The 24356-nt window shown below is 42.5% G+C and overlaps 1 protein-coding gene across 1 annotated transcript in view; it reads left to right on the forward strand.

Moving 5' to 3' along the window:
- The window catches only part of LOC133015749 (protein sidekick-1-like), a 157854-nt gene that overhangs the window by 34039 nt on the left and 99459 nt on the right, over nt 1–24356 (forward strand). The window contains exons 5-6 of the mRNA XM_061083021.1: nt 609–742; nt 23049–23075. Of these exons, the coding sequence (XP_060939004.1) occupies nt 609–742; nt 23049–23075 (161 nt within the window). The remainder of the gene's footprint in view (nt 1–608; nt 743–23048; nt 23076–24356) is intronic.

Genomic DNA, 24356 nt, shown 5'->3' on the forward strand with positions numbered 1-24356 from the left:
AAATCTCCCCCCCCGTTCTCCCTCCTGCTCTCCTCCTCTCTCACCACCACTGTCTCACTGCAAAATCAACTCCTTCCCATTTCGCTCATTTAAAAGGCAGCAGCAGCCGCAGCAGCTCACCGTCTGTTTGTGAGCGATTGTTTCTTATCTCCGTGTGCTCATGTGAGGACAGTGAGACAGTTGAGTTTGTGTGTTTGTGTGTGTGTGTGCGATTGTGTATGTTTGTGCTGTATTGATTGCTGCTGGTACGCGGGGCGGGGGGGGAAACGAGGATGGATCAGTGAAAAGACGGAAGAACAGAAGATAATACTCGACGAGCACGGCCAGAAGAATGAAAGAGACACGAAATGAGCCACATATCAATCTGAGACAGGAGGAGAGATTTATTTAAGCTCCGTGAATCCTCTTTCCTTCCTGATGTTTGTATTCAACGTGTCCCCCCCCCCTCCCCCCCTTTATGAATGCTAAACGATCCATGTACCAAATACTCTCCTCATGTCAGAGTCTTAGTTGGAGCTCTGTTCTCGACTAGGCCGAGGCGTGTTTCCCTTTCTCCTTCGCTCTCTAATCCCTCGTTCTCTCTTGTGTCTCGTGTCTCCGCCCTACAGAGCAATCAGTCTGGACAATCAGCTGGTCGTCCTGGCAACCACGGCGACAGACGCGGGACGCTACCACGTGGAGGCGGTGAACGAGATGACGGGAGAGAACGTGACGAGTGCGGCCGTGTACCTGAGCATCTCAGGTAAGAAGAAACGCTTCCACTCATCTGAAAGGTTCGGCAGGAAACCAGCAGACGCACTAATTAGCGTTTGCACTCAGAGCTTCGGTTTGTTTCATCAGAGGCTGACACATAATGAAATGTGAGTGATTGTGCATTAGGAGCTTCTCAGACCCTTTGAGGAGCTTCACAAGGGATCTGTGCTGGAACTGAGGTGGAGGTTCAATCGGGTTTTAATGATCTGAATCTAGAGATTTATTTTAAAATCTCTTCTATTTGTTGTCTCAGAAGACAGTTTTGTGATGCAGCCTAATTACTGTGAGCTGCTGGAGGAACTTGAAACTGAGACGAGCATCACAACACACAAACAGAGGATTAAAGATATATCATATATATAAAATATGCTTCAAACAAACTACCTGTTTGTCTGAATCTGTGACAAAGTGATGATTCTGAACCATTGATTAAGAAACTAGAATTAATGATGTCATATAAATGAAAGATGAGAGAATTACTTGATGCAGTTAGATTGTCCCAGTATAGAAGAATCACCATTGTCTCGTTAAGAAAACTCAATTAACTGATTCTTCTTTTTGCTAAGGACATAAACTTCCATTTTAGACTTCGCATTAAACTGTTAGGAGCCTAATTGTATTGTAACTTTAGAGCAAGTAACTTTTAGCACCGACATAATCTGACGTTTGTCATTTAAACGAGCAAAAGCAACTGTCAGCTACAGAAAGATAATTCTGCTGACCTGACGTTTTAAACATTTATTAAAGAGGTTAAAAGATTTAAACCAGGAACTAGATTAGGAAGTAGATTCATCAAGCTCTGTTTCGTCTCGTTAAGAAAACTCAATTAACTGATTCTTCTTTTTGCTAACGACATAAACTTCCATTTTGGACTTTGTATTAAACTGTTAGGAGCCTAATTGTATTGTTTCTTTAGAGCAGGTAACTTTTAGCATCAACATAATCTGCTGACCCGACGTTTCAAACATTGATTAAAGAGTTTAAAAGATTTGTGACACTTTTAGATTTCTATGTGTATTTTTCTTCACCCGACTTTAAACCAGTAACAGTAGATGAGACTATAGAGCCAGTTATGATCAGGTTGTGTGTGAGGACTGAGGATCCGACCGAGCTGAGCTGTGGTTCAGATCCAGCTGCTGCCAGTTGTTCAATAATAGAGGTTTTTGTTCATGTTTGTTGTTTGCAACACACATCTGAGATCGATACCGATACTTGTACGTCTCTGTGGTCACTTCCCTCCTTTTTGCTCTCTGGTCTGTGTTTCCTGTGTCTCTCCATCCACAATTTAACACAAACTCTGCCCTTTTTTCCTACTTCTCTCCTCTTCTCTTCTGGCCTGTTCATCCCAAATGTCACAACACTTGAACGCTACAAGTCTGCTCCGTGTTTACTTTCATATCAGAACGATGGACATTCTGAAACCATCCGAGGGTTGAAGCCTCAGAGGGAAACAGCTCGGCCAGTTGGTGGAAACATTATTTTATGTGTGGTTTCTTCAGTCAGTCTGCAGAAGTCCTTCCATCTCTCCAACAACAGGCCCTTTAAACATTAAATTAATAAGTAGCTGTAAACCATATCCAGAGCAACAGTCGGCTGTTTATTATGTAACAGAGTTTAAAAGGATGCGCGTTTCCACTCTGCTGTAGAAGTTCATTTTTATGTCAGTGAATACTACCGAATGAGACAAAGGTGCTGATAATGGCGAAGGTTTTTTTTTGTGAATGTGTTTCTCTCCCGCTGTGTTTCAGCCTCTGTCACGTCATTAATCCGTGAATCACCTTTTCACATGATCCTTCTCCGTGTCTCTGTGGTGTCTCCTCGGAGGCCGGAGGACAGAGCGCTCACTCGAACAGTCTTTCAGCTGAAGTGTTCACTGTAGTTAAATGAGAGAGGGAGGGAGCGGCCTGTCCCTTGTGGCTCTATAGAGTTTTAATTAGATTCCTTTTACAGGGTTGTATCCTTTGGTATCCTTTGTCACACACTCACACACAGACACACCTACACAGACCCACACAATCACATAAATATACGCATAGCACCTTGTAAGAGCTGTCAGGGTAGAGTGCTCCCTTGGGCGTTTTTTAGGAATGGTAAGGGTATAGTTAGGTTTCGCTGATCAGACTTCGGCCATAAACGTCAGCCTGTGTGTGTGAGTGTGTGTGTGTCTGTTTATCATTTAGTGTTGTGTACAATAAACATTTCTTGGGTAAATAACCTTTGCTATAAAACAGCAGATCTGATTCAGTTATTTGTTATTGAGGCTCTGGGAGGAAACGAGGAAAGAGGAATTAAATACAAACGAGTCAAAAAAAATAAAAAATAAGAAAGGATGGAATATAAAAGAGAAACAAGACTCTCTTCTTGTCTGGTTTTCTGGATCAGTCTTCACTTTCTGTGGTTATGGATCATCTTTATGAGTCAGTCATATTGGTTATATCACTCAATACGCATTGTTTTTTGCCCGGCCGGACTCGTGTAAGGAAAATTGAACAGTAGATCATGAATTTGGCCTGAAAATATGTCTGTATCGATAGTTTGGGTTTTTCTAAATCACTCTGTCCTCAGTTAGAATCACAGCGACAGTGTCGATCTAATGATCAGGATCTGCCAAGGGTTTTTTCTGGCAGGAAATTTAAGGGAAAAGAGGAATTTGTGCAAATGAGATTAGATTAAAGTGAACTGAAGTGACGAGAGGTTCAGGAGGTTAAATGACGCGAGTAAATATGAGAATGAACTTGAGCAAATTGTGTTTTTGTTCTTCCCTATACCCCCTCTTTTGTGTGTCTTTTTTCTCCTTTTTCTCCACCTCCTCCCCCCTCTGTTTCCGGTCTCCTCTCTTTCATATTTTTTTCTTTTATCCCATTAAGCTGCCGGTGCAGGATCAGACGACTGAAGTTCGTAGCTGTCAGTCACGTTTTCTATTCCTCAAAAATCTTGTCTTTCTTTTCATAAATTCCGCCGACTAAATGAGATACCTACTTCCTATTCTCCTCTTTCGCACTTTGATTCAGACGTTGTGCACAACAAAGAGGAACAAGTAAGAAGTAGGATTGGTAGAGAGAGAGAAGAGAGACGGGGGGGAGAAAAGACTGGATGAAGTGAGCCATGGGTGCAGATCAGGATACGACCTGTTAGATAGAAGAACGTCTGAGGGGGAAATGTCTCTGTCTGTTTTCTTTCCAGCAACACAACCACACACTTCACAGTGAACACTTACACCTGGTGTGAAGAGCTGACGCCGCTGATCAGATTCCAAATGGATTGAGTACATGAAAGTAAATTGTGTATACGGACTAAGTGCTTTAAAGTGCATTTAGCCATTCACACATTAGTTATATATGCTTTTCATTACCACCACAAAGGAGGACACACAACAACTGTTGCTTGGATCACCAGGGAAACTTGGAAGGATGTGAAGTGAAGTCTCTCTATCTGCTTTTATTCTTCTACTTCTTTTCTGAAACAAACACATTTCAGATTTGGGAGATCTGATCGCACTGGAGACATCAATATCTGAATCATTTATGAATCTAACATGAATAGATTCAGAGATACAACCTGGATACGAGTTGAGCTTTAATATTTAGGTATAAATTGAATCTTGGAGTTGATCCTCACAGCTTGAACCAGCTCAGAGAAGTGACACACGGAGAGTTACATGACCCGCCTACTTGACATGTCCATTATCTGCATGTCCCCCCGACCACTATCCTGTAAGTGTGGCACATATACGGCCGAAAATAAAAAGCACTAACTGTCATCCGTGGTTGAGCCGGAGCAGCCACAATTGATAGCAGCTCAGCCGCTTGGTGAGAGGTCACACACTGTAATCACTGGAAGTACAGCCCGCCTGTAAAATAAACAGCTCCTGGGGCTTTTTATCACGGCCGACAGCGAGTCGGTTCCACGAGACGTTTCCACCCCCCCCCCAGTCAGACTGAACCGGCTGCTGATTGGACAGAAGTTGGATTTTGAATATTGGAGGTCGATGTATTCTAACTGTGTTATTCAAGGCGTGTGAATATCAAGTCAGTGCAGGGAATCTCATCAACGCAGCAACTCCAGGGAGAGAGGACTCGAGGAGCAGGGTGCTGGTCATTTAATCCCTGTGTGTGTGTGTGTGTTTGTGTGTGTGTTTGTGTGTGTGTGTGTGTGTGCGTGTGTGTGTGTTTTTGCATTAGAGAGAAACAGAATTCTAACGGCCTCAGGGTCTTTCTTTTAGTGACAGGAGATGAGGATCCCTCCTCCAATTAATTAAGCGCCGTGCGTTCCTGACATAATTTCCCGCTCGTTCTCTTTTCTCTCTCTTTACCACGCACACGCTCGGCCTGTCAGTCACAGCAGCAGCGGGGGGGGTTCCCTTGTTGAGTGTCTGCGTGTCTCTGAGCTTCTCTCCAGTTCACAGCGGTGGAGGCCTTTGTAGATTTGTACTTCAGTCCATTACAGCGGCAAAATATCCCCAAAGAGAGCACTCGCAGGAGGGAGACTCACACACACACACACACACACACACACAGACACACACACGCATGAAAGCACACAGTCATGCAAATGCACACGCATGTAAAAGATGCACGCCCAGGAAGCCGAGCTGGGCTCCATCAAAGACGAACACTTTACAGAATAAAGAAAGGAGACAAAACAGCTGGAGCCATTAGACTCACCGAGATAAAGAAGTGGAAGCGTGATAAATATAATCCGACGTGTATGGATCTCACAGATGAAACAAGAGGAGGAGGGGTCACGCAGGGTAGACAGGAGAAGAGGGAACAGAAGACAGGATAAGAAAAGAACGAGTGGGAAGGGGAATGTGTCGGGCGCATAAATGCTGATATAATAACTGCGAGGACTTAAAATGCAATCTCAGCTCTGGGCTCAATAGTTGATCAGCTGCCTTTATCTTTTTCTAAAGAGAAGACAGTAATGTCACGCCTATTAATGATTGCTGAGCTTTCAGAAAATAGCTTTGAGTAATACGTCCGTACATAGAAGCCCAGCGTGCAGAGTGCTCCCTTTTAAAAAGAGTGATCCAGCACTTTTGTTTCTCACTTCCATAAAGTTCGGCGACTTGCAAGACACAGACTTTATAAAAGTCCGAGCTGTCGAGGCCGAGATGTCCTGACTTTAAGTCCCTAAATGTAATTTATGGCGTCTTCTTTTTTCCGTCGGACCTTCTGGTAAACGCTCACATCTTTCAAATATCCAGTACGTAACAAGATGTCTCATTTCTCTGACTTAACAAAGCTCCCTCCACAACCTCAGGAGATCCTCACAGGCTGAGTCTCTCTGTCCCTGACGAGCCAACGGAGCTCCATGAATAAAATCTTTAAAATGCTCCACACAGCACAGCTCTGTAATTACTGCTTGTACCGGCTGAAGTCGAACCAAACTCCTGCTTCCAGAAATAAGACAAGGAAGTTTGAAGAGGTTCTTTGAAATTGTCTCCGACTCGGCTTTGCAGCTTCATAGTTCTGCACAGCGTTGATTTGTATTGTAAATTGGATTCTGCTGCATTTATATCTGCAAGAACTGTATTCAGAGCTGAGCAGGACGCATCAGCTCCGAGTTCATAAATACTTTGTTAGAGAGATGAAATGTCCTTTCATAACCCTAATCATCGTATGTCTGCCTCCAGGAGGGTGTGGTTAGTCTGAGTTTGATTACCTCGGCCTGGTGATTGGACGAGGGTCTGTCTGAGTTTGATTACGCCCCCTGTCCTCTACCCGGTTTCTCCGGTTTCTCCCTTGTCTCCCTCCTGCCGCCCCCCCCACGGCCCCGGGAAGTGACCGAGTGGCCTTTGTTCAGGAGCCGAGACTCAGACTCATGTAGCGTCTGACTCCGCTGACCTCAGCACAACCCAGACACACTCACACGCTGTCACACACACACTCCGGGGATCTGATGTAGAAGCAGATATTAGTTTATGTTTCCTTTGGAACATTCATTCCATGACACTACACTTACTACTCTTTTTGAAAATATTTTTCATAGTTTTAAGTACTCGTTAGACACCGTAACCTGTTTTCGGTTTTTCCATTTGTTTGGCGACAACATTTGTGTTAATATTTTGCGCGTGTGTGTGTGTTTTTGTTTCATTTAGTTCGTTCTCTAATCATCTTCCCTCCCCTCCAGATGTTTCCGTTCCACATCACTGACTCTTAAATGAGAGCCCGCTGCCGATGTTTGTGCGCAAGTGTGTTTATGTGTGTGTGTGTGTGTGTGTGTCTGTGTGTGTGTGTGTGTGTGTGTGTGTGTGTGTGTGTGTGTGTGTGTGTGTGTGTTTGCTCCAGGTCCCATCCCAGTTGTTCTGCGGCGCGTCTAATTGGAGGTATTTTAGTTTCCCTGGAGAGAGAGTGTGTTGTGGAACCCGGGGTTTGTGTGTATGCATGTTTTGTGTGTGTGTGTATGTGTGTGTGTGTGTTATTGCATCATTTGAAAGCTCAAACATAAAGAGTCCTGTGTGTTGTCAGGTTGTGTGCAGCACTGCAGCTGTCGTGATGTGATCAAGGTGTCGACTGCATGACGATGTGTTGATTACATTTTGCTGCACTGTGTCCGGACAGGATTTAAAAATATAACATGTAACAACTCCTCGTTAAAATGGCTACAAACAACCAGACCTGTTACATATGTTTCATATGTTACAGATGTTCTTGACATGTGGACTTGCATCGTCCAAAATGTTTCCAACTATGTTCCAAGGACGCTTCATTTTGGCCACGGTGGAGGTCACCCTTTAATTGAGTCACGTTATTAGGGCCCGAGCACTGACATCAAAGGTCAGGTGAGGCCCTATTTAAATTGTAAGGATTATTATTATTATTATTATTCAGGCAAATGAATTGGCTTTTTGAGGGCTTTCCCATGCTCAACTTCTTACCAAAATTTGCAGAAAGCTAGAAAGTGGTGAAAATGTACGTATTCTGGAGGAATTTTCAATGGGCGTCACAAAATGGGTCAACGGTGCCCCCCGAGACCCCTGGAAGGTGTTCACATTGACCGGTCTTCACAAAAATCAATATACAGGTGTATCATGACTAGACAAACAAAAAGGTCTTTAGGTGCAATTGGAAAAACACAACAGGAAGCCTGCTATTTTGCATTTAGTGGCCATTTTGGCCATATTCCACATTTTTTATTTTGATGTACTTGTACCAGGGCTTTCATCGGATCAACTTCAAATTTAGTTTGTATTATTGTTTAAAATGAGATACTCCTCACGGCTGAAGTTCCATCTCTTCGGTTAAGGAACCACAGAAACCCTCTCACCCACATGGCAACACAACTTGTGTGTCACAGTTTTCTCTCTAGTCTGCAGCTCCAGTGTTTGACAGGGAAAACGTCCCTGGAGTTTCTAGTCAAACCAGTGAGAAGCGAACGCCACGAGACCCGAGGAGCAGCCAGACTCTCAGATGGTTTTTTTTGGCTCGTGACCCATAAACATAAAACAAATGCCAAATTGAAAAGTGTGTATAAACTCGCCCCCCCTCCTGACAGGAGCACAGGTGCGAGCGCTGAGCGGTGACACAAAATCTTTCTCCTTCCCTCTCAGATGACTGCTCTTAATTAATTACAGGCAGAATCTATGGCACTGTTAAGAAGCAGCTGCCAATTATTATTTAACAGCAAGATAAAATGGCTCAAAGATTTTATAGATATGCGCAGATGCTCTTATTTTCCTTTTAGTTACTGTATAACATTTCTTTTTCGCTGGGTGCTAAACTGCAGCAGATCAGAAAAAACACAGGATTTGATAAAATGAATCTCAATAATGAGATTTTCAAAAGCGTTGGGATAGAAGAAACAAACATCGCACTTACCCAACGATATGAAACAAGGAAGATCCTTGTGTTACCACGATCAACAACAAACCACTCGATTAAGCTGCTGAATGCGTTTGTTGACACTCAGGAGCTGAATGAAGAATAAAAATAGGTTTTTGTTTGAAAAGTGATTGAAAAAGTGATGAGAGCCTTAAAGGAGCAATCTGTAAAATAAATACCATTTGTACCTTATGGACACGTTAAGTGTTAAAACAATTTGTCAATTAAGTATTTCGTGGATCAGCATTTGTTACTACTACTTCTATTATTATTTTGAATTTGATTCATATAACGATGCTCAAAGAGACTTTACATTGGTTAAAAACAGAAAATAAAATAACTAGATGTATAATTAATTATTTGCCATTAGTTGGAGTAATGTTTTGAAGGTGGGCGGGTCAATGTAGTCTCCAATGAGTTGAGGAAGAGGCGGCTCTGTCGCCCTATTTGGGTTTCGTACTTGTAATCGAGCAAAGTAAAGACATTTAAAATATTAGAAATTACAATTTTAAAGAGAATTTAAAAACCAAATATCTAAATAACTTGTTTTTTCTGGGCTCTTAACCCAAAGTCTGGTTTCAGTGGCTCCACAGAACCTTGGACTCTGATCAGTACAGCAGCATACCTTCATGCCCCCCCGCTGGGACTGTGCTGGAGAGTTTAAGTGAAAACAACAAGCAGCATTCAGCAACCTCCGAAACTTACTTTCTCCTGTTATTTGTGCAAGCTGTTGGTTTAGGACGGGCAGATCCAGCACTTGCAGCAGAAAAACCTGATTTAAACTTGTACTGTTGAAACTACAGTTTGGAGACAGACCCAAGCAGCACAGACGCTGCAGTGTGTGTGAACGCTCACTCACCAAATAACTGCACAGCATCAGCCTCTCATTCTGTGACCATCTGGGGCCGGATGCATTAACTTGGTGGTGGAGAGTTCTGGTTGTGGTTCATTACAGAAATGAACCTTTTTGTCAGTTGCTGCTAAACTAAAATGGATTAAACGTTAAATATTTATGCATTAAAGCAACAGTGTGTGTCTGTGTGTGTGTGTGTGTGTGTGTTGCTTCATCCAACTTTCCTTCTTTAATGCAGCATCAAGTTAGAACATTTGAATTGTGAGATGCTGAAATCCAATGTCAGATATTCTGAATGTGTTTAATAGTTGTATAATCTTTTGTTTGGTGTGAAGAAACTCTCGACTCTTCATAATTGAGGTTGCGTAGGAAGCCTGGATTCAAGTCGTCTTATGTTGATCACCATCGTGAAGGTCACTTCACAGAATCACCGGTGCATTAAATTGCATGTAAACCTTGAAGAGCGTGTACCAGTATGATTGAGTCTCTTTTTCTAGAATGGTTATATATCTATACCTTGTATCTTCGGCCTGGCGCGTCACTTTGAAAGATCTAACCTTGGCTGAGGACTCATTAGGTTTACAATGATCTCTTTTGTATCGTGAGTCTGGTAATTTGAAGTCTACAGATGTGGAACACACATGCACGATCAGACAAATAGGCTCTAATACTCTGAGACTTTGCTAATGAATCGCTGCTTTGATTAATTCCTGCTACAAACTGGTTGTGTCTGGAGTTATTATATTCAATCTTTCAGCAGCTGGCGGGGGGGATCAGACGTCTCTCTGCTGATCCCCATCTCTCTCCTCCGTCTGTTACCTTTGTCTCCCCTCATTTCTGTCTCTCCCGGTCCCTTCTCACTTCCCCACTCAGTCTAATGAGGCTTCTCTGTGGTTCTATAATTAAAACCCCGGTGTACAGACAGAGAGACGGAGTGATGGAGGGACGGACAGGAAACTCAAGAAGTACAAGAAGTGTGCATCGCTGTGTGTGGCTGCGTGTGCGTCGCTCAACTCGTTCCACCCAGTTATGGATTTAATTGCAAGCGTGTTTTACAGCATGATGGGACAGATTAAGACGGATGCCCGTGTGCGTGGCTTTGACACAGCATCTTCCAGGCCGACGCCCACTCAAGTGTTCTTCAGATCCTCCTCCGTTCGGGGAATAAAACGACCAATAGACAAAAAGGGAAGTGGTGAGAGATCGAGGCGTCTGGAGGGAGATGGAACGGGCAGAAAGTCACAGACGCTGGATGTAACTAGTTCCTGAAGAATCAATGAACAAACAGAGGCTGAGGAGGTAAAGAGGCCAGAGAAGAAGAGGAGGAGGTTCCAGGGAAAGTCTGGAAGTTTGACTCTGAACAGTGAACTCTGAGCGGTGAAGGGATTGAAAGGGAGGTGGTAGTAGTCCGGCTTCTTTGCTCCATTCAAGTGACACAATTCACACTTTAAAAACTTTACAGTTAGTCCTTAACATACTGAGATTCAGTGTGTTTATTTAGTTTTTGGGTAAAATCAAAGATGTTTCTGGGTACAAACTTCACGTCCATCAATTATCTCTCGTTGTGTTGTTCTCATCATGTCTGAACGGGTTTTCTCTGGGTTCTCCTCCTCCCTCAGACTGTGTTCATGCAGATTGGAGTTAGGTTGATTGGTTGTTGGTCTCTGTACGTCTGCCCTCTGATTCGCTGATGACTTGTCCAGGATGTAAATCAGCTCTCATACCAAGGTCAGTCTGGACGAATGGGATGAAACAAGGTCTGATGATTAACAGCCACAGATTTCAGATAGTCAGCTAAAGCAGGATTATTTATTGACCATCAGATTGTTACTCTTAAAAGTAAACTTAAACATACTTGCTAACTTTTTCAAGTCACAGGTTTGCTTGGTAACAGCCAGTGGCAGTTTGTCTGACCCACGAATGGAGGTTAGTTCACCTCAGTCTGCTTCTTGCATAAATTCAGCCCTTGATTTTATTGGAGACAGGGGGCGCACGGAGGTTAAAGTTACCAGACAACTTATGTTTTAATTAATGTTCAGTGGTGTAGAGGCAGAACCTTACTCATACCTCGAGTTTGTGCGTGTGTGTAAGGTTTGTGTTTGTGTGTGTTTGTCTGTGTGTGTGTGAGAATATGAAGCAGATGGAAGAATTTGCGTGGATACGTTTGTTTCGCTGGAGAAACGCAGCAGCAGGAGGATGAAATATTGTGCTGTCTGTGCGGAGGATACAGTCGGAAATGTAGTTGATGTCCCGTCAAGGCTGACTAATGCACATCTCCAGACAAATACTGTGGACCGACACCGGCTCGGCTCCCTTAAGGAGATGAGATGCACGAGCACACACCAAACACACACAGGAAACGGAATGAGGTGTCAAGTGTGCAGATAAGTAGCGTCGGGCTCGTGGTTTTAATGATCCTGCCAGTCACACGGCTGTCCTTATGGCCACCTCCCCCAAACTCTGTGTGTATGTGTGTGTCAGTGAGTGTGTGTGTGTGTGTCAGTGAGTATTTGTCAGCGAGTGTGTGTGTGTGTCAGTGAGTGTGTGTGTGTGTGTGTGTGTCAGTGAGTGTGCATGATCATTAACATTCTGAATAGCAGTTTTGTACCAGCTAAGGACTCGTGTTGTATGCAGTGTTCGTACACACAGACTCAGTTCACAGTTTTATTTTGATACTCATCACTGTGTGAAAAAGCGTGAGGCTCCACGACTCCACGCCGAGCGGCCCACCGGGATACGCTGTTCATTTGCCAGCTTGTATCAGCACACACACCCAGTGCATTCAGGGGGGTTTTCATAACCACGTTTCAGAGGATCCAGCTATACAAAAGGAAATATGACTGCGCGTGCAAACACACTCTCTCCCTTTGTGTTGTCTGCGCTTCCTGCTGGGTGTGATGGGTTATTGGTGGAGCAGGCCAGTCAGCAGATGTTAATTTGAAGCAATAGATGCGGGTGCAGAGAACGAGAGATGAAGAGATAGGATAGAGGGAAGAGAAGAAAGATAAAGGATGTGGTAAATAGGAGATTTGATGAGATGCTGAGGAAGGAGAATGTGTTTAATGGCAGAGAGAAGCCAGTAAAGAGAGATGGGTGAGTGTGTGTTGCTGGTCTCCACCCAGAGGAGACAGGAAAGGAGCTGGTGGACGTGACATTGACAAATTCAGATATTGGAATATATAGTACAACCAGTGGGGGTGTCGCAGTTTATTTAGAATTGTACGTACAAAGATGAAATATATTCTTTTTGTGATGATCTGACTCAATTCAGAATTCTCACTGAATAAGCAGAACAAGCCTGATACTCCCACTGGGGTTGTTCATGAAATCCACTGTCACTGTGATGTGTTGTACGACTTGTTTCCACGAGTAAACAAGGCGATTTTTATTCATTAACACAAAAACGTAGAGCAACCTACAACAACACAATCACGAAAATAAATTTTGAGATTTGAAACAATGGATAGAAAATTCTGGGTCAAAGTTTGGGTGTTTGCTGCCTCAAAAAACTACAAAACTGGCAAACAGTATCATTGTTTCTTATGAAAAAACTACAAAACAACATTTCCTTTGAATCAAATCAAGCTGCACGAATTAACACACTCATAGTTATTCGTTCCCTAAATGTGCCTGATCGGTTTTGTCAAGATTCCTGAATTATTCTAAAGTACAATAAAGTTTTGATCCACTCCCTAGATCTACACTATAATTTAATGGGTTCTCTCCTGACCTATAAACCACCACGTGTCATGATAATCCGTCCTGTCATTTTTGCGTAAACCTGCTAAATAACAGACAAACGAACAAAATAGTTGGAATATTACAAGTTGGCCGTATTGATTTCATCAATATCAATGTTCAAATCCTCTCTAATGCTCCAGGAAACAATTTTTCAACTTTAATTTGAAGTAAAAGGCTCAAATAAGCTCATCCTTACGTACCTGAAAAAGACATTGATATCTCAGTAAGTACATTGCAAGAGTTTTACATCACGATCATCACATTATGTTGATTTATTGCACGGTGTGCGTGTGTGTGTGTGTGTGTGTGTGTGTGTGTGTGTGTGTGTGTGCACTGAAGTTATTTATCCTTGCCGTGCTTCTTTCTAATACATCCACCAAGTACCATTAAGAGATTTACCATTCATCATCAGAGCTGCACGGTGATGAGAATACATATACATAATACATAATAATGACTGTACAAACAAAATCTGTTGTATTGAATGAACCTGACAGTTTATTCCTGACCTTGGAAAACACAAGTCCATTCACATAACTCTTCCTCTCTTCTTCTGTCCACATCAACTTAACTTTTACCAGAAGTTCCTTTGACATGGATTGAGATTCATAGACCCGGTGATTCTTTGTATTCTCACTTCTATCAACAAAAACATTAACACAAACAAGTCAAAGTCTTCAGATCCAAATGGAGGCCGACACTTGACTTCACACATTGATCCCATTTATTCATTAGCTTCTGTGTGTTGATCTGACACCACGGTCCGAAAGTCTGTGGGGGGGTGCCGTCTTCATTTGATAAAGCCTTGCTAAATTACAGACACTTTTAACACCTGTTTGTTAATTCAAAAGAAGAGCAATACATAATTGTGTGTGTGTGTGTCTCCTCCTGTCCTCTATGCAATACACGTGTACTTAAGTTGTTTTTTTACTTGGTTTATGTGCAAATGAAGAGAAGGTAGATGAGGACAGAGAGGGATCAGGTACCAGAGAGCATCAGAGAAAACACCCGAGTGCGAAGCTGTGAAAAGCTTTGAGGATGATGGAGATGGATCTGGAGGAAGAAAGAAGCAGAGTGTAAAAGTTGAAGATTGAGAGAGGATGCTGGAAACAGGAATAGATCAACAGGATGTTTTAATCCAAATATAGTTTTTCCTCCCTTCTCTTCCTCCCTCTTCATCCCAATGTTACTCCCCTCCACCTCCCCTCCCACCTACCTGGTTGTTTGGAGTGATTGAAAGAAAGTGGGAGATGTGTGTTTGTGTTTATATTACACACACACACATTACATTACTGCAGTGTTTGACTGACTAACAGACAGACGGATGATGTCCATTACCAGTCATGTGATGTCCGGAGTCTGGTGGAACAGCTTCAGTAAGATCTCACAGATCTATCGCCGTTCTAATGAATCTGTTAAAGTCCAGACCCGACAAATCAATCTCTGAGCCGCACAATCTATTCAGCTATTAATCAGACACAGGCCTGAACTCTTCTTCGCCCCAATGAGTGATCGCTTTACATATAAACACAGACGTAAAGACACGGGCACGAAAAACACAGATAAATGTGGACGTGGATGAGATTGGGAGAGAGAAATCAGCTTTGTTTCAACATAGTTTAATATTTGTGTGTCAGTTGTTAGCACAATTTTGACAATAGAAAACATTTGCAGGTGAGAAACTTGAGGATACTTGTGAAAATGATTTGCTGAGTTTTTGAGGCATCGTTTATTCAGTTATTAGAAGAAAACAAAGAGATTATGTGAGTGAGCAACAACTGACATTAATCTTGTGAATATAATCAGCTCCTTTGAGGCATTGGCCTGATTTAAAAACCACATCAGAGCTGCAGATGGTCAATAACCAGCCACAGCTTATTTCCTGGCAACTTGAAGTCAGTAAAACAAGTTGTAAACAAAACAGTGCCATAAAATAACCTTTTAATTATTAGCATTTGTTTTTATTTCTTATTTATTTGGAGATTATTAGATTATATAAAGCTTCCTATTTTGGGGATTTGTGTTTTTCGTGTGATTAAACTAACATTTTGTGTTATTTCTCACATGATGACACATGATGACAACCATTACAATGGTTTATCATTTTCTCTCAGGAAATAGTCAGTAGCCTAATCCCTGCAACTATGCAAATATTGATGCAAACTATTGCCAAGCATGTTGTAGTCTGTTCTCACTCAGTTGTTTTCTCTTTCCTGGCTGCAAAGAACAAATGTGTTGGTAACATTTGTCTCTGTGTGTGTGTCTCAGTGTCCTGTCTTTCGTACGTTTCAATAATTCTATCAGCAATCCTATTATTAGCCTACGGGAGGCGCTATAAATCATTTCGGGACAAATAATCTCAGAGATATTCTTCTCCCCTGTAACACAGACCTTGAAGTCCTGGGCTCTGGGTGATTTATTGCCCCCGTGTCAGTGTGATGGGCTCCGTGTGCGTCTTGTCTTCACAGTGATGTTAATTGAACTGTCCTGTTACCCACTGAGCTGGAATACACAGGCCTCACTGTGTTGTTGTTGAAGTGAACGGAATGTAATTAAATTGAGATCTGATGCAACATTTAGACTAAAGACGCTTTTAGAAAACAACAATCGCACAAGTCTCATGTTGTCTTGGTTTCCATGTGTGTTAGATGGTCCAGTGTCAGTTTAGCTGGGTGAGATGAATGGATCCTAAATGGTTTTGAAATGATATAAATAGATTAAGAAGCTAATCTAAATACAATGGCATCTTATTTTGTTATGAAAGTGTACAAAACAATAAACAAGCGTCGACGTTATCACCGGCAGGTTGTGAACCAATCATGGCCAAGGGATAACCAATAAAGGATTATCTTATTTATCGTATTTAGATTGTATTTGTAAAGTGTATTTTTTGTATACGGTAAATATGACAGTAATAGTAATAGCATTACTTTTTTTGATGTTATTCTGCATCGTTTCATGTTGTATTCTGAAGGGTTGGTTTATAAAGGACGTGGAGCCTGAACGATTTATCAGTATTGGGCAAAAATATGTTCTTAATAAAAGTAACATATGTCTTAAATTATAGTTATTCATATTAAGGTTTATGATCAAACTGTAAAATGTTAAGCCTCAGTTACATTTATTCATCATAAGGGAATAATAACTATATCTCAGGAATTCCATTTTTAAAAAATATGTATATCTGCACATATATTGATGTCTGAAATGTTTGAATCCCTAAAATAACTGTGACAGCATCAGACTCCGAAAAATCCATATCTGGCTCTAAAAAAGGATTTTGTGGCAACAGTCACACTCTTGATGCATCCAAAATCCATTTAGGTTTCACTAATTTTGACTTGGGAAAGAGAAGTCCCCATATATCTCTGACAGTTGTCACATGAAATTAGTCCTGACTGCAGGAAGTCGTAGATAATAAGACTAAGTAAGAACACTCAGTGAACTGCTGCAACACACAGAAGCAGCTTCTTCAAGGGAGTTTCCCCAAAGGGCATCAGTAAAGTCTTAGTACAGTATTGATGTTTTCATTCTGCTCCAAAGACTGTGAGTTTGTGAGCGAGTGTCTTAGCCTTCAAGGAAGTGCCCGAGGAAATGCCAGGACATGTAACCCTCCATTGATCTGTCCCGTTCCTCCAAGCCTCGTCCCTACATCCGCTGGCCTGTAGTAAATGAACGGACTGTGTCAAAAGCAGAGAGGCTGCACTGGGAGCAGTGGAGGAGGAGGCTCTGCTAGAAAACCACTCGTTTCTAAAGGAGCCACTTAAAAATTCAGTATCCTCTTATTATGTGCGGCTGTTTAGTTATGCTGAGGGTCTCTTAGACACAGTGCTTTGGGTCCGTGGTACAGAGAGACGCGATTAGAGAGGGATGGAGGGATGAAGACCAAGAAGGAGTGACTGGAGGAGGAGTGGGAGATTGGGGATTACCCTGCGGCAACGTGATTTAGCGATGATGCATCTCCTGGTGTCACTCGTGGTTCCTTCTCCATCTGGTAACTGAGCTGCAGGGAACAAACACATGATATTACTGACCTTTCAAAACACACCTTTGACTTCACCTTCCCTTTGTCTGAGACTTGTCCTCCATGCTGTTTCTCCTGCAGGATCAGAGACCTCCTCTTCTCTTTGTAGAGTGAGTCTCAGGGCAGCAATTATCTGTCCTAACGAGATAGAAAACTAACCGAGCTTAACCGTTAATTCAGTTTCTTTGTGTCTGAACTTGACCTGAGCCCAATGTTTGACATGGATTGAGATTCATAAACCCGTTGATGCTTTGTATTCTCACAACTATAAACACAAACATTAACACACACAAGTCATATATTTAGATCCCAATGGAGGCAGACACTTGAATTCACACTTGTGCACAAACACACATTGATCCCATTTTATTAATTAGCTTCTATGTGTTGATCAGACACCACGGTCCGAAAGTGTGTGGGGGGTGCCGTCTTTATTTGATAAAGCCTTGCTAAATTACAGACACTTCTAACACACGTTTGTTAAGGACAGCAATACATAATTGTGTGTGTCTCCTCCTGTCTCTTTGTAGAGTGAGTCTCAGAGTAGCAATTATGATTATAGTCACACGCAGTAGGAAACTGACCCAAGTCCGAATATCACCTCCAAGTTTTGTCCGAGTCCAATGTCTCTCTGAGGCTACGTCCACACGACCATGTTTTAATTCTAAAATACATCGCTCTTGCTATGTTCCCTCGTATCGTCCTCAATACTCCAGAGTCCTTAAAGCAGAGAATCAGCGTTGTAGTATGAACAAGAAACAATGGAAATGTTGAAGCTGCTTTTGCTTCCTGATTCTCTATCATTCTTATCCTGGTTCTTATCAGTTACAGCTCGATTACCAGAGGGAAGACGATGTATCGTAAACACTCATATCTCCACCTTGTTGTTCGTCCAACAAAGTAAATCCCTCGCCGTACTTCTCACCATTGTTGTTTCTCGTAAAGAAGAGTAAACAACATGCTCCGTGTTTACCTGGGGGAGTGGTCACATGATGTGTGTTTTTTTTCATTTGGGGCATCATTACCGATACCGGACTTCAAACACGTGAACGGGAATGTACGAGTAGGAATCCAGAGAGTTGTTCCAGAGCCAAAAGAACTGGAGGAAGCAACACTCCTTTGAATTGTAAATGAAGTGAGATCCCTCCCGTTAGGCTCCCAGTGGGAATTGAACATCTCCTTTTCCATTTTCATTACATGGCACTCTCATGTTTTATGTTTCTCTTTACAACTCCCTTGTTCTTCTGCTCTTTCCTTTTCGGAGGCTCTTGTTAATTTTAATCCCTCTCACTGGCACGTTTACTCTCCTCGGCTCATTTGCTCGCTCTTTGTTTTCGACTCATGAGGTAACGCTTAACAAGGGGTTGGTGGCTTTTTATCTCAAGTGCAGATTTGAGTGCTACATCTGTTTTGGACACAGAGAAAAAATACCAACAAGTCTAAAGAGATTGCGAGCAACAGGAGAAGAGAGAGCTCGAATTAGATTCCAGAAGAACGAGACGTTGCCGAGAGAGAGAGAGAAATAAAAAATAGAGGAGGAGAAAGTCAGGTGTGTGCTAACCTTTTTCTTTTTTTGGGCGGTGAGCAAAGAGAATGTCAAAACCTGGTGACATTTGAGATTCAAACAAGGATGATTGACACCAACTTTTACTTCTACGTATATATGGGAGAGTGGGCTCTGCATTCTATCTGTCTGTGCATGTGTGTGTGCATGTGTGTGTGTGTGTGTGTGTGTGTGTGTGTGTGTGTGTGTGTGTGTGTGTGGACATGATTGACATGGTAAATTGGAAAGGTCAACCGGTGCTAGTGTTTGGTTCGGACAGGCAGACAGCAGCAGGATGTAATCTTCCCGCAGCTCACGTTTCACAGAGGGGAAGTGGAATCTGAGCCGAAGACAAGACACGGCTCAAATACCTGGAGGAGGAAGAGTGTTGCCTTGTATGAAATCTACATTTTAATATGTAAACCTTGCTCGCTGCTGTTTATACACTGTGTCTAAATGAAAGCTCTCCTCAGCTCTGGTCAGATTTACAAAGTGAGGCAGACGGCCGGGTGCGAGCAGAGGAAGCTGGTTGACTACGAGATGTGATGGTGGGAGTCTGTCAGGGATTTGCTCTGAGGTCTGGGGTCAACTCTCCAGTCAGCTTATTATTTCACTGGACACAACTTTTTGTGTGAGAGCGAGTGTGTGTGTAGAGGGGTCCAGAGTCCTTGTGTGTCTCTGTGAATGTGTCGGGGTTGGAAATTGGAGTGTTACATTTGTAAAGCCATTGATATGAATTTCAAATAGGTGTGTGTGTGAGAGAGAGAGAGAGAGAGAGAGAGAGAGAGAAGAACAGAGGGAAGAGCGAGTGAGATTGACAGGGTAAATTGGAGTGGTAAGGGTTCTGAGGGTGAACTCTGGTTTTAAAACAGTGGAGAGAAAAAGAGAGAGAGAAAGAGAGAGAGAAAGAAACGACTCAAATGTGTTGCTAAAAAAAGTCTCCGTGCACTCGGGGGAAATGTGACAGTGGAGGTGGGCGAACGAGGGAGAACGAGGCGAAGCCGAACAGGAGAATAGATTATCACTGAGGGATCTGGTTGTATGTAGATGGAGGGTAGAGAGGAAGGGAGGCCCGGCAGGTGTGTGTGTGTGTGTGTGTGTGTGTGTGTGTGTGTGTGTGTGTGTGTGTGTGTGTGTGTGTGTGTGTGTGTGTGTGTGTGTGTGTGTGTGTGTGTGTGTGTGTGTGTGTGTGTGTGTGGGAGGAGGTGTTGAGTCACGGAGGCTGCGGAGGCGCTGCAGCGAACAGGTGACCCCCCCGCTGGGGACCGGGAGGTCAGCACCTGCACAGTTCAGCCGGAGGAGTGAGACATGACACACATAGCAACAACCACCTTCACACACACACACACACACACACACACAGAAAGATCAGGTACGGCATGTGGGATTGTTTTACGGAGAAACATCCTCAACACAAATACTGTACTAATTCCCTGTGGTAGACCTACGCAAAGACACACACACACACACACACACACACACAGACACACACATCGTAGCGAGCACACACAGAGGACACTGTGACCTGGTTGTTTGTAGGTCCTTCAGGCACTGAATACACAATAGTGAATTCATGAATACAAATCATACTCAAGGCTGAGACACACTTAGACACACACACACTAATATTTTCAGATGGAATTGTATTTTTTTTAAAATCACTCTCATTTCATCTATATATTGAGCGGTGGAGTGTTGTGTGTGTAGACATGAAACAGGAAGCTTGTGTTCACCTGTTCGGCTGCAGTTATATTTTATCGGCTGTGAAACGCACGTCAGTAAACACAGAGATGATCCCGACGCTTTTCAAAGGATCGGAGACAAAACAATGACGGGAGGAAAGTTACCGGAAAATGTGGTTTAGTGGATTTAACCTCACGAACATCAGAGGATTTGTGTTGTGAAGGAACACACACACACACACACACACACACACACACACACACACACACGGTTTCCCTGTTGTCCCCCGATGTCCCCATTGTTTCTCTGTTCCCATTCGTAACTGAGCATGACTCAGTATGACACTTCATTTGAATACACACCCACAGTCGTATGCCCCCCAGACCAAAGCCTGCAAGTTCCTGTGTGTTGTGTGTGTCTGTTTGGATTTGTGTGCGTGACCCTCTTTCCACATTCTCCAAAATAATAGACTTCCCACTAGAGCAGCTGAACAGCACAAACTGTTCTAGTTAAATTGGTCTCTTTAGTTCTGTTTACCATCAATCTGGCTATTGTGTCTTTCTACACTAGTGTCTGTTCAACCTGAAGAAATCCATGTGATGTAAAGTTAATGAACAATCAACAAGATTAAGAAAATTAAAATCGAAAACTCTTTATTCTTCCAAACTTTTCTCTCCCTCTTCTTTAGCTTTTCTCAGTTTTATACTGAAGCATCTTTTTTTTGTTCCTGTTTCTCGTCAGCTGGCTTCAACACGTGTCCCATACAGTGTGTGTGTGTGTGTGTGTGTGTGTGTGTGTGTGTGTGTGTGTGTGTGTGTGTGTGTGTGTGAGTGTGTGATGCACATACTGAGCGAACTTTGCACTGATGCACTACCTCAGAATCTTAATTAAGTCCCTGACGCACACACACACACACACACACTCTCAGATCCAAACACACACACACTCAGACACAAACACATACACACAAACACACACACACACACACACACACACACACACTCTCTCTCTTAGATCCAAACACATACACACAACACACACACAGACTCAGATCCAAACACATACACACAAACACATACACACACACACACACACATACACACACTCTCTCTCTCTCTCTCTCTTAGATCCAAACACATACACACAACACACACACACACACACACACTCAGATCCAAACACATACACACACACACACACTCAGATCCAAACACACACACACACACACACACACACACTCAGATCCAAACACATACACACACACACACACACACTCATATCCAAACACATACACACACACACACACACACACACAGATCCAAACACATACACACACACACACACACACACACACACACACACACACACACACACACACACACACACACACTCAGATCCAAACACATACACACACACACACACACAGTATTCAAGTGTTGAGTGAGTGGCTCAGTGGCTGTATAGCAGTGTGAGGGGGTGTAGTGTATTGATAGATGAATTGTGAATGTAGATCTTCTGCCAGTAGAATGTCACTGCCATCACTTCCTCCCGGCCTCCGGTCCTGCTCCACCCGAATCATGACACACGCAGGCAGAGAGGCAGAGGAGAGATGATAGAGGCCAGAAGAGAAGAAGAAAAGAGGGAATGAGTGAATGAGAGAATGAGAGACAACACTTTGTGGCTGGCACTTGATGGAGGAGCCGCTAACAGCTCGTCTTCCTCTGGACTCCGTGATAACATGGCGTTCCCTCTTCCTGCCTCTCATCCATTCCTCTGTCTCTTGATTTTTGTCTTTGTTTCTTCTTCTTCTTCTTCTTCCTCCTCCTCTTCCTGTTTTCCTCCTCAATTCACAGACAGCTCAGAGACGACTGTCTCGTAAAAGCTTGTGTTCTTCTTTTGATTCTTTTTCATGTGTGTTTTGCTAAATGTTTGTTTTTTGCCGCCACCGGAGGAAACACTTGAAATCTAAATGATATCTCTCCTGTTTGCCCAGGAGATATATTGTATTTTTTTTAATGTTGTGCAATATACTGCACTGGGAAAAGTCTTTTTAATAATCTGGGGGCATTTTATTAACGGATAGAAACAAAGAGAAGATACTCTTAGTACCAAATCTTCTATCCAACATACAGGTTAGATGTGTTATCTAGTGGATAAATTTAGTAACTACCCTAGAGATATGGTAAGACAGATATAAGTTATATCTTTATATAAGTTATATAATAGGTTATATATCGATATTCTGCATAAGAATCAGTCAAGACACTATCCAAGCCATGTCATGAACTGTACATAAAGATACAACTTTCGAAAAGAGTCTCTTGATTTTTGTCTTTGTTTGTGTGTTTCTTCTTCTTCTTCTTCTTCCTTCTCAGGGTAGATGCTCCTCTTCCTGTTTTCCTCCTCAATTCACAGACAGCTCAGAGCCGACTGTCTTGTAAAAGCTTGTGTTCTTCTTTTGATTCTTTTTCATGTGTGTTTTGCTAAATGTGTGTTTTTTGTTGCCACCAGAGGAAACACTTGAAATCTAAATTATATCTCTCCTGTTTTCCCCTCTGCTCCCCACTTTCTATCTCCCCCCCTTTCATTCCATTTCTCTTCATCCCACTCTCTCCGGCTGATGGACAGTTGGAAAGAAGAACCGAGGGTCAACAGGTAAAGAACCATTTACATTTACATTATCTTCCCCTGCTCTTTCTCTCGTGCTCCTTCTCTCGTAACAGAGACAAATATTCCTGTGACCCTCTCCCTCCGCGGTGGGGGGGTCAGAGCTCAGGGCCGCTTGGCTAAGTGCTTTGCTGAAGGTCACATCTGCAGTGCTGGTGGGTGCACGCTGTAAAAGATGTTCCACTATTCCAGGTTTCAGTGTTTCTGCCTTACTGCGAGTAAGAAAAACCTTCAGCCAGCCGCCTCTAACCTCGAGGTCAGTTTGCTCTCGGCCTGAACCTGTGAATATACACTCAGAGAACCTGATGGTTTGCAGCAGTGCTTGTCAAATCTTTGAAAACAGAGAGAACTTAGTGTATTTATTGATCTTTGCAGGCTTTAGAGTGAAGTTCTGCTTTAAGAGTAGATGAGTCACTCTCATCTTTAAAAAAAAGCCATAAGTGGAGTAGCTCTAACTAATGGTTTTCACTTTGGAACAGTGACGCAAGTAAACAGCACAAAATGCTGAATAATCTGGAGGAGAATTACAACATGACTGACTATTTATATTCATGAAAACTTCTAAAGATGAAGATAAAACAGCTACTTTGGGAAATGAAGAGGTGATCAACATAAAGCGATGTTGATCTGGTCCTTTTCCGTAATTATAGAAGCAGACACATGGACTTGGAGAGTTGCACTGCTCGGTTCAGGAGGTCAAACTGCATCTCAGTGGCTTCAGGACCGATTTGTTCACGTCTGTTGAACAGTTTGAAGAACAGCAGCAACAGCTGGGAGAAAATAATAGTATTTAATTTGACTAAAGAAGGTCCTGTTGTGTGTTGTGAGTCATGTTCTACCACAGGATTCGTGGTCATAGCTTCAAGTCGGACGCATCATATTCATGACTTTTAAAGACAAAAGTAACAGTGAGCCATGGATAAAGATAATTATAGTAAATACATCGACAAATAAACTTCATGTCAGACTGAACGGAGGAGAAAGTTGTTCTACTATGACTACAGTTTAAAAACGTGACGTTGTCAACAACACGGATCATTTCTCACACATTTCAGAAGCAAAACCTTAGAAAAAATACAACGGGGTCAAAAAAACAAAAGCTGCAAAAACACGAGGATGTGAAAGTCGGTTGGAAAATTTTAATTGCATGGAAATTAATTGCATGGAAAAAATGTGAGAAGTGTGCAAAGGTCTTTAGAGATACTATAGATTTTAAGTTTGGTGTAAATGTCTTTTAATGTGGTAAGATATTAAAGACGTATGCAGAAA

This window comes from Limanda limanda, chromosome 2 (assembly GCF_963576545.1).
Source record: "Limanda limanda chromosome 2, fLimLim1.1, whole genome shotgun sequence".
NCBI classification, from domain to species: domain Eukaryota; kingdom Metazoa; phylum Chordata; class Actinopteri; order Pleuronectiformes; family Pleuronectidae; genus Limanda; species Limanda limanda.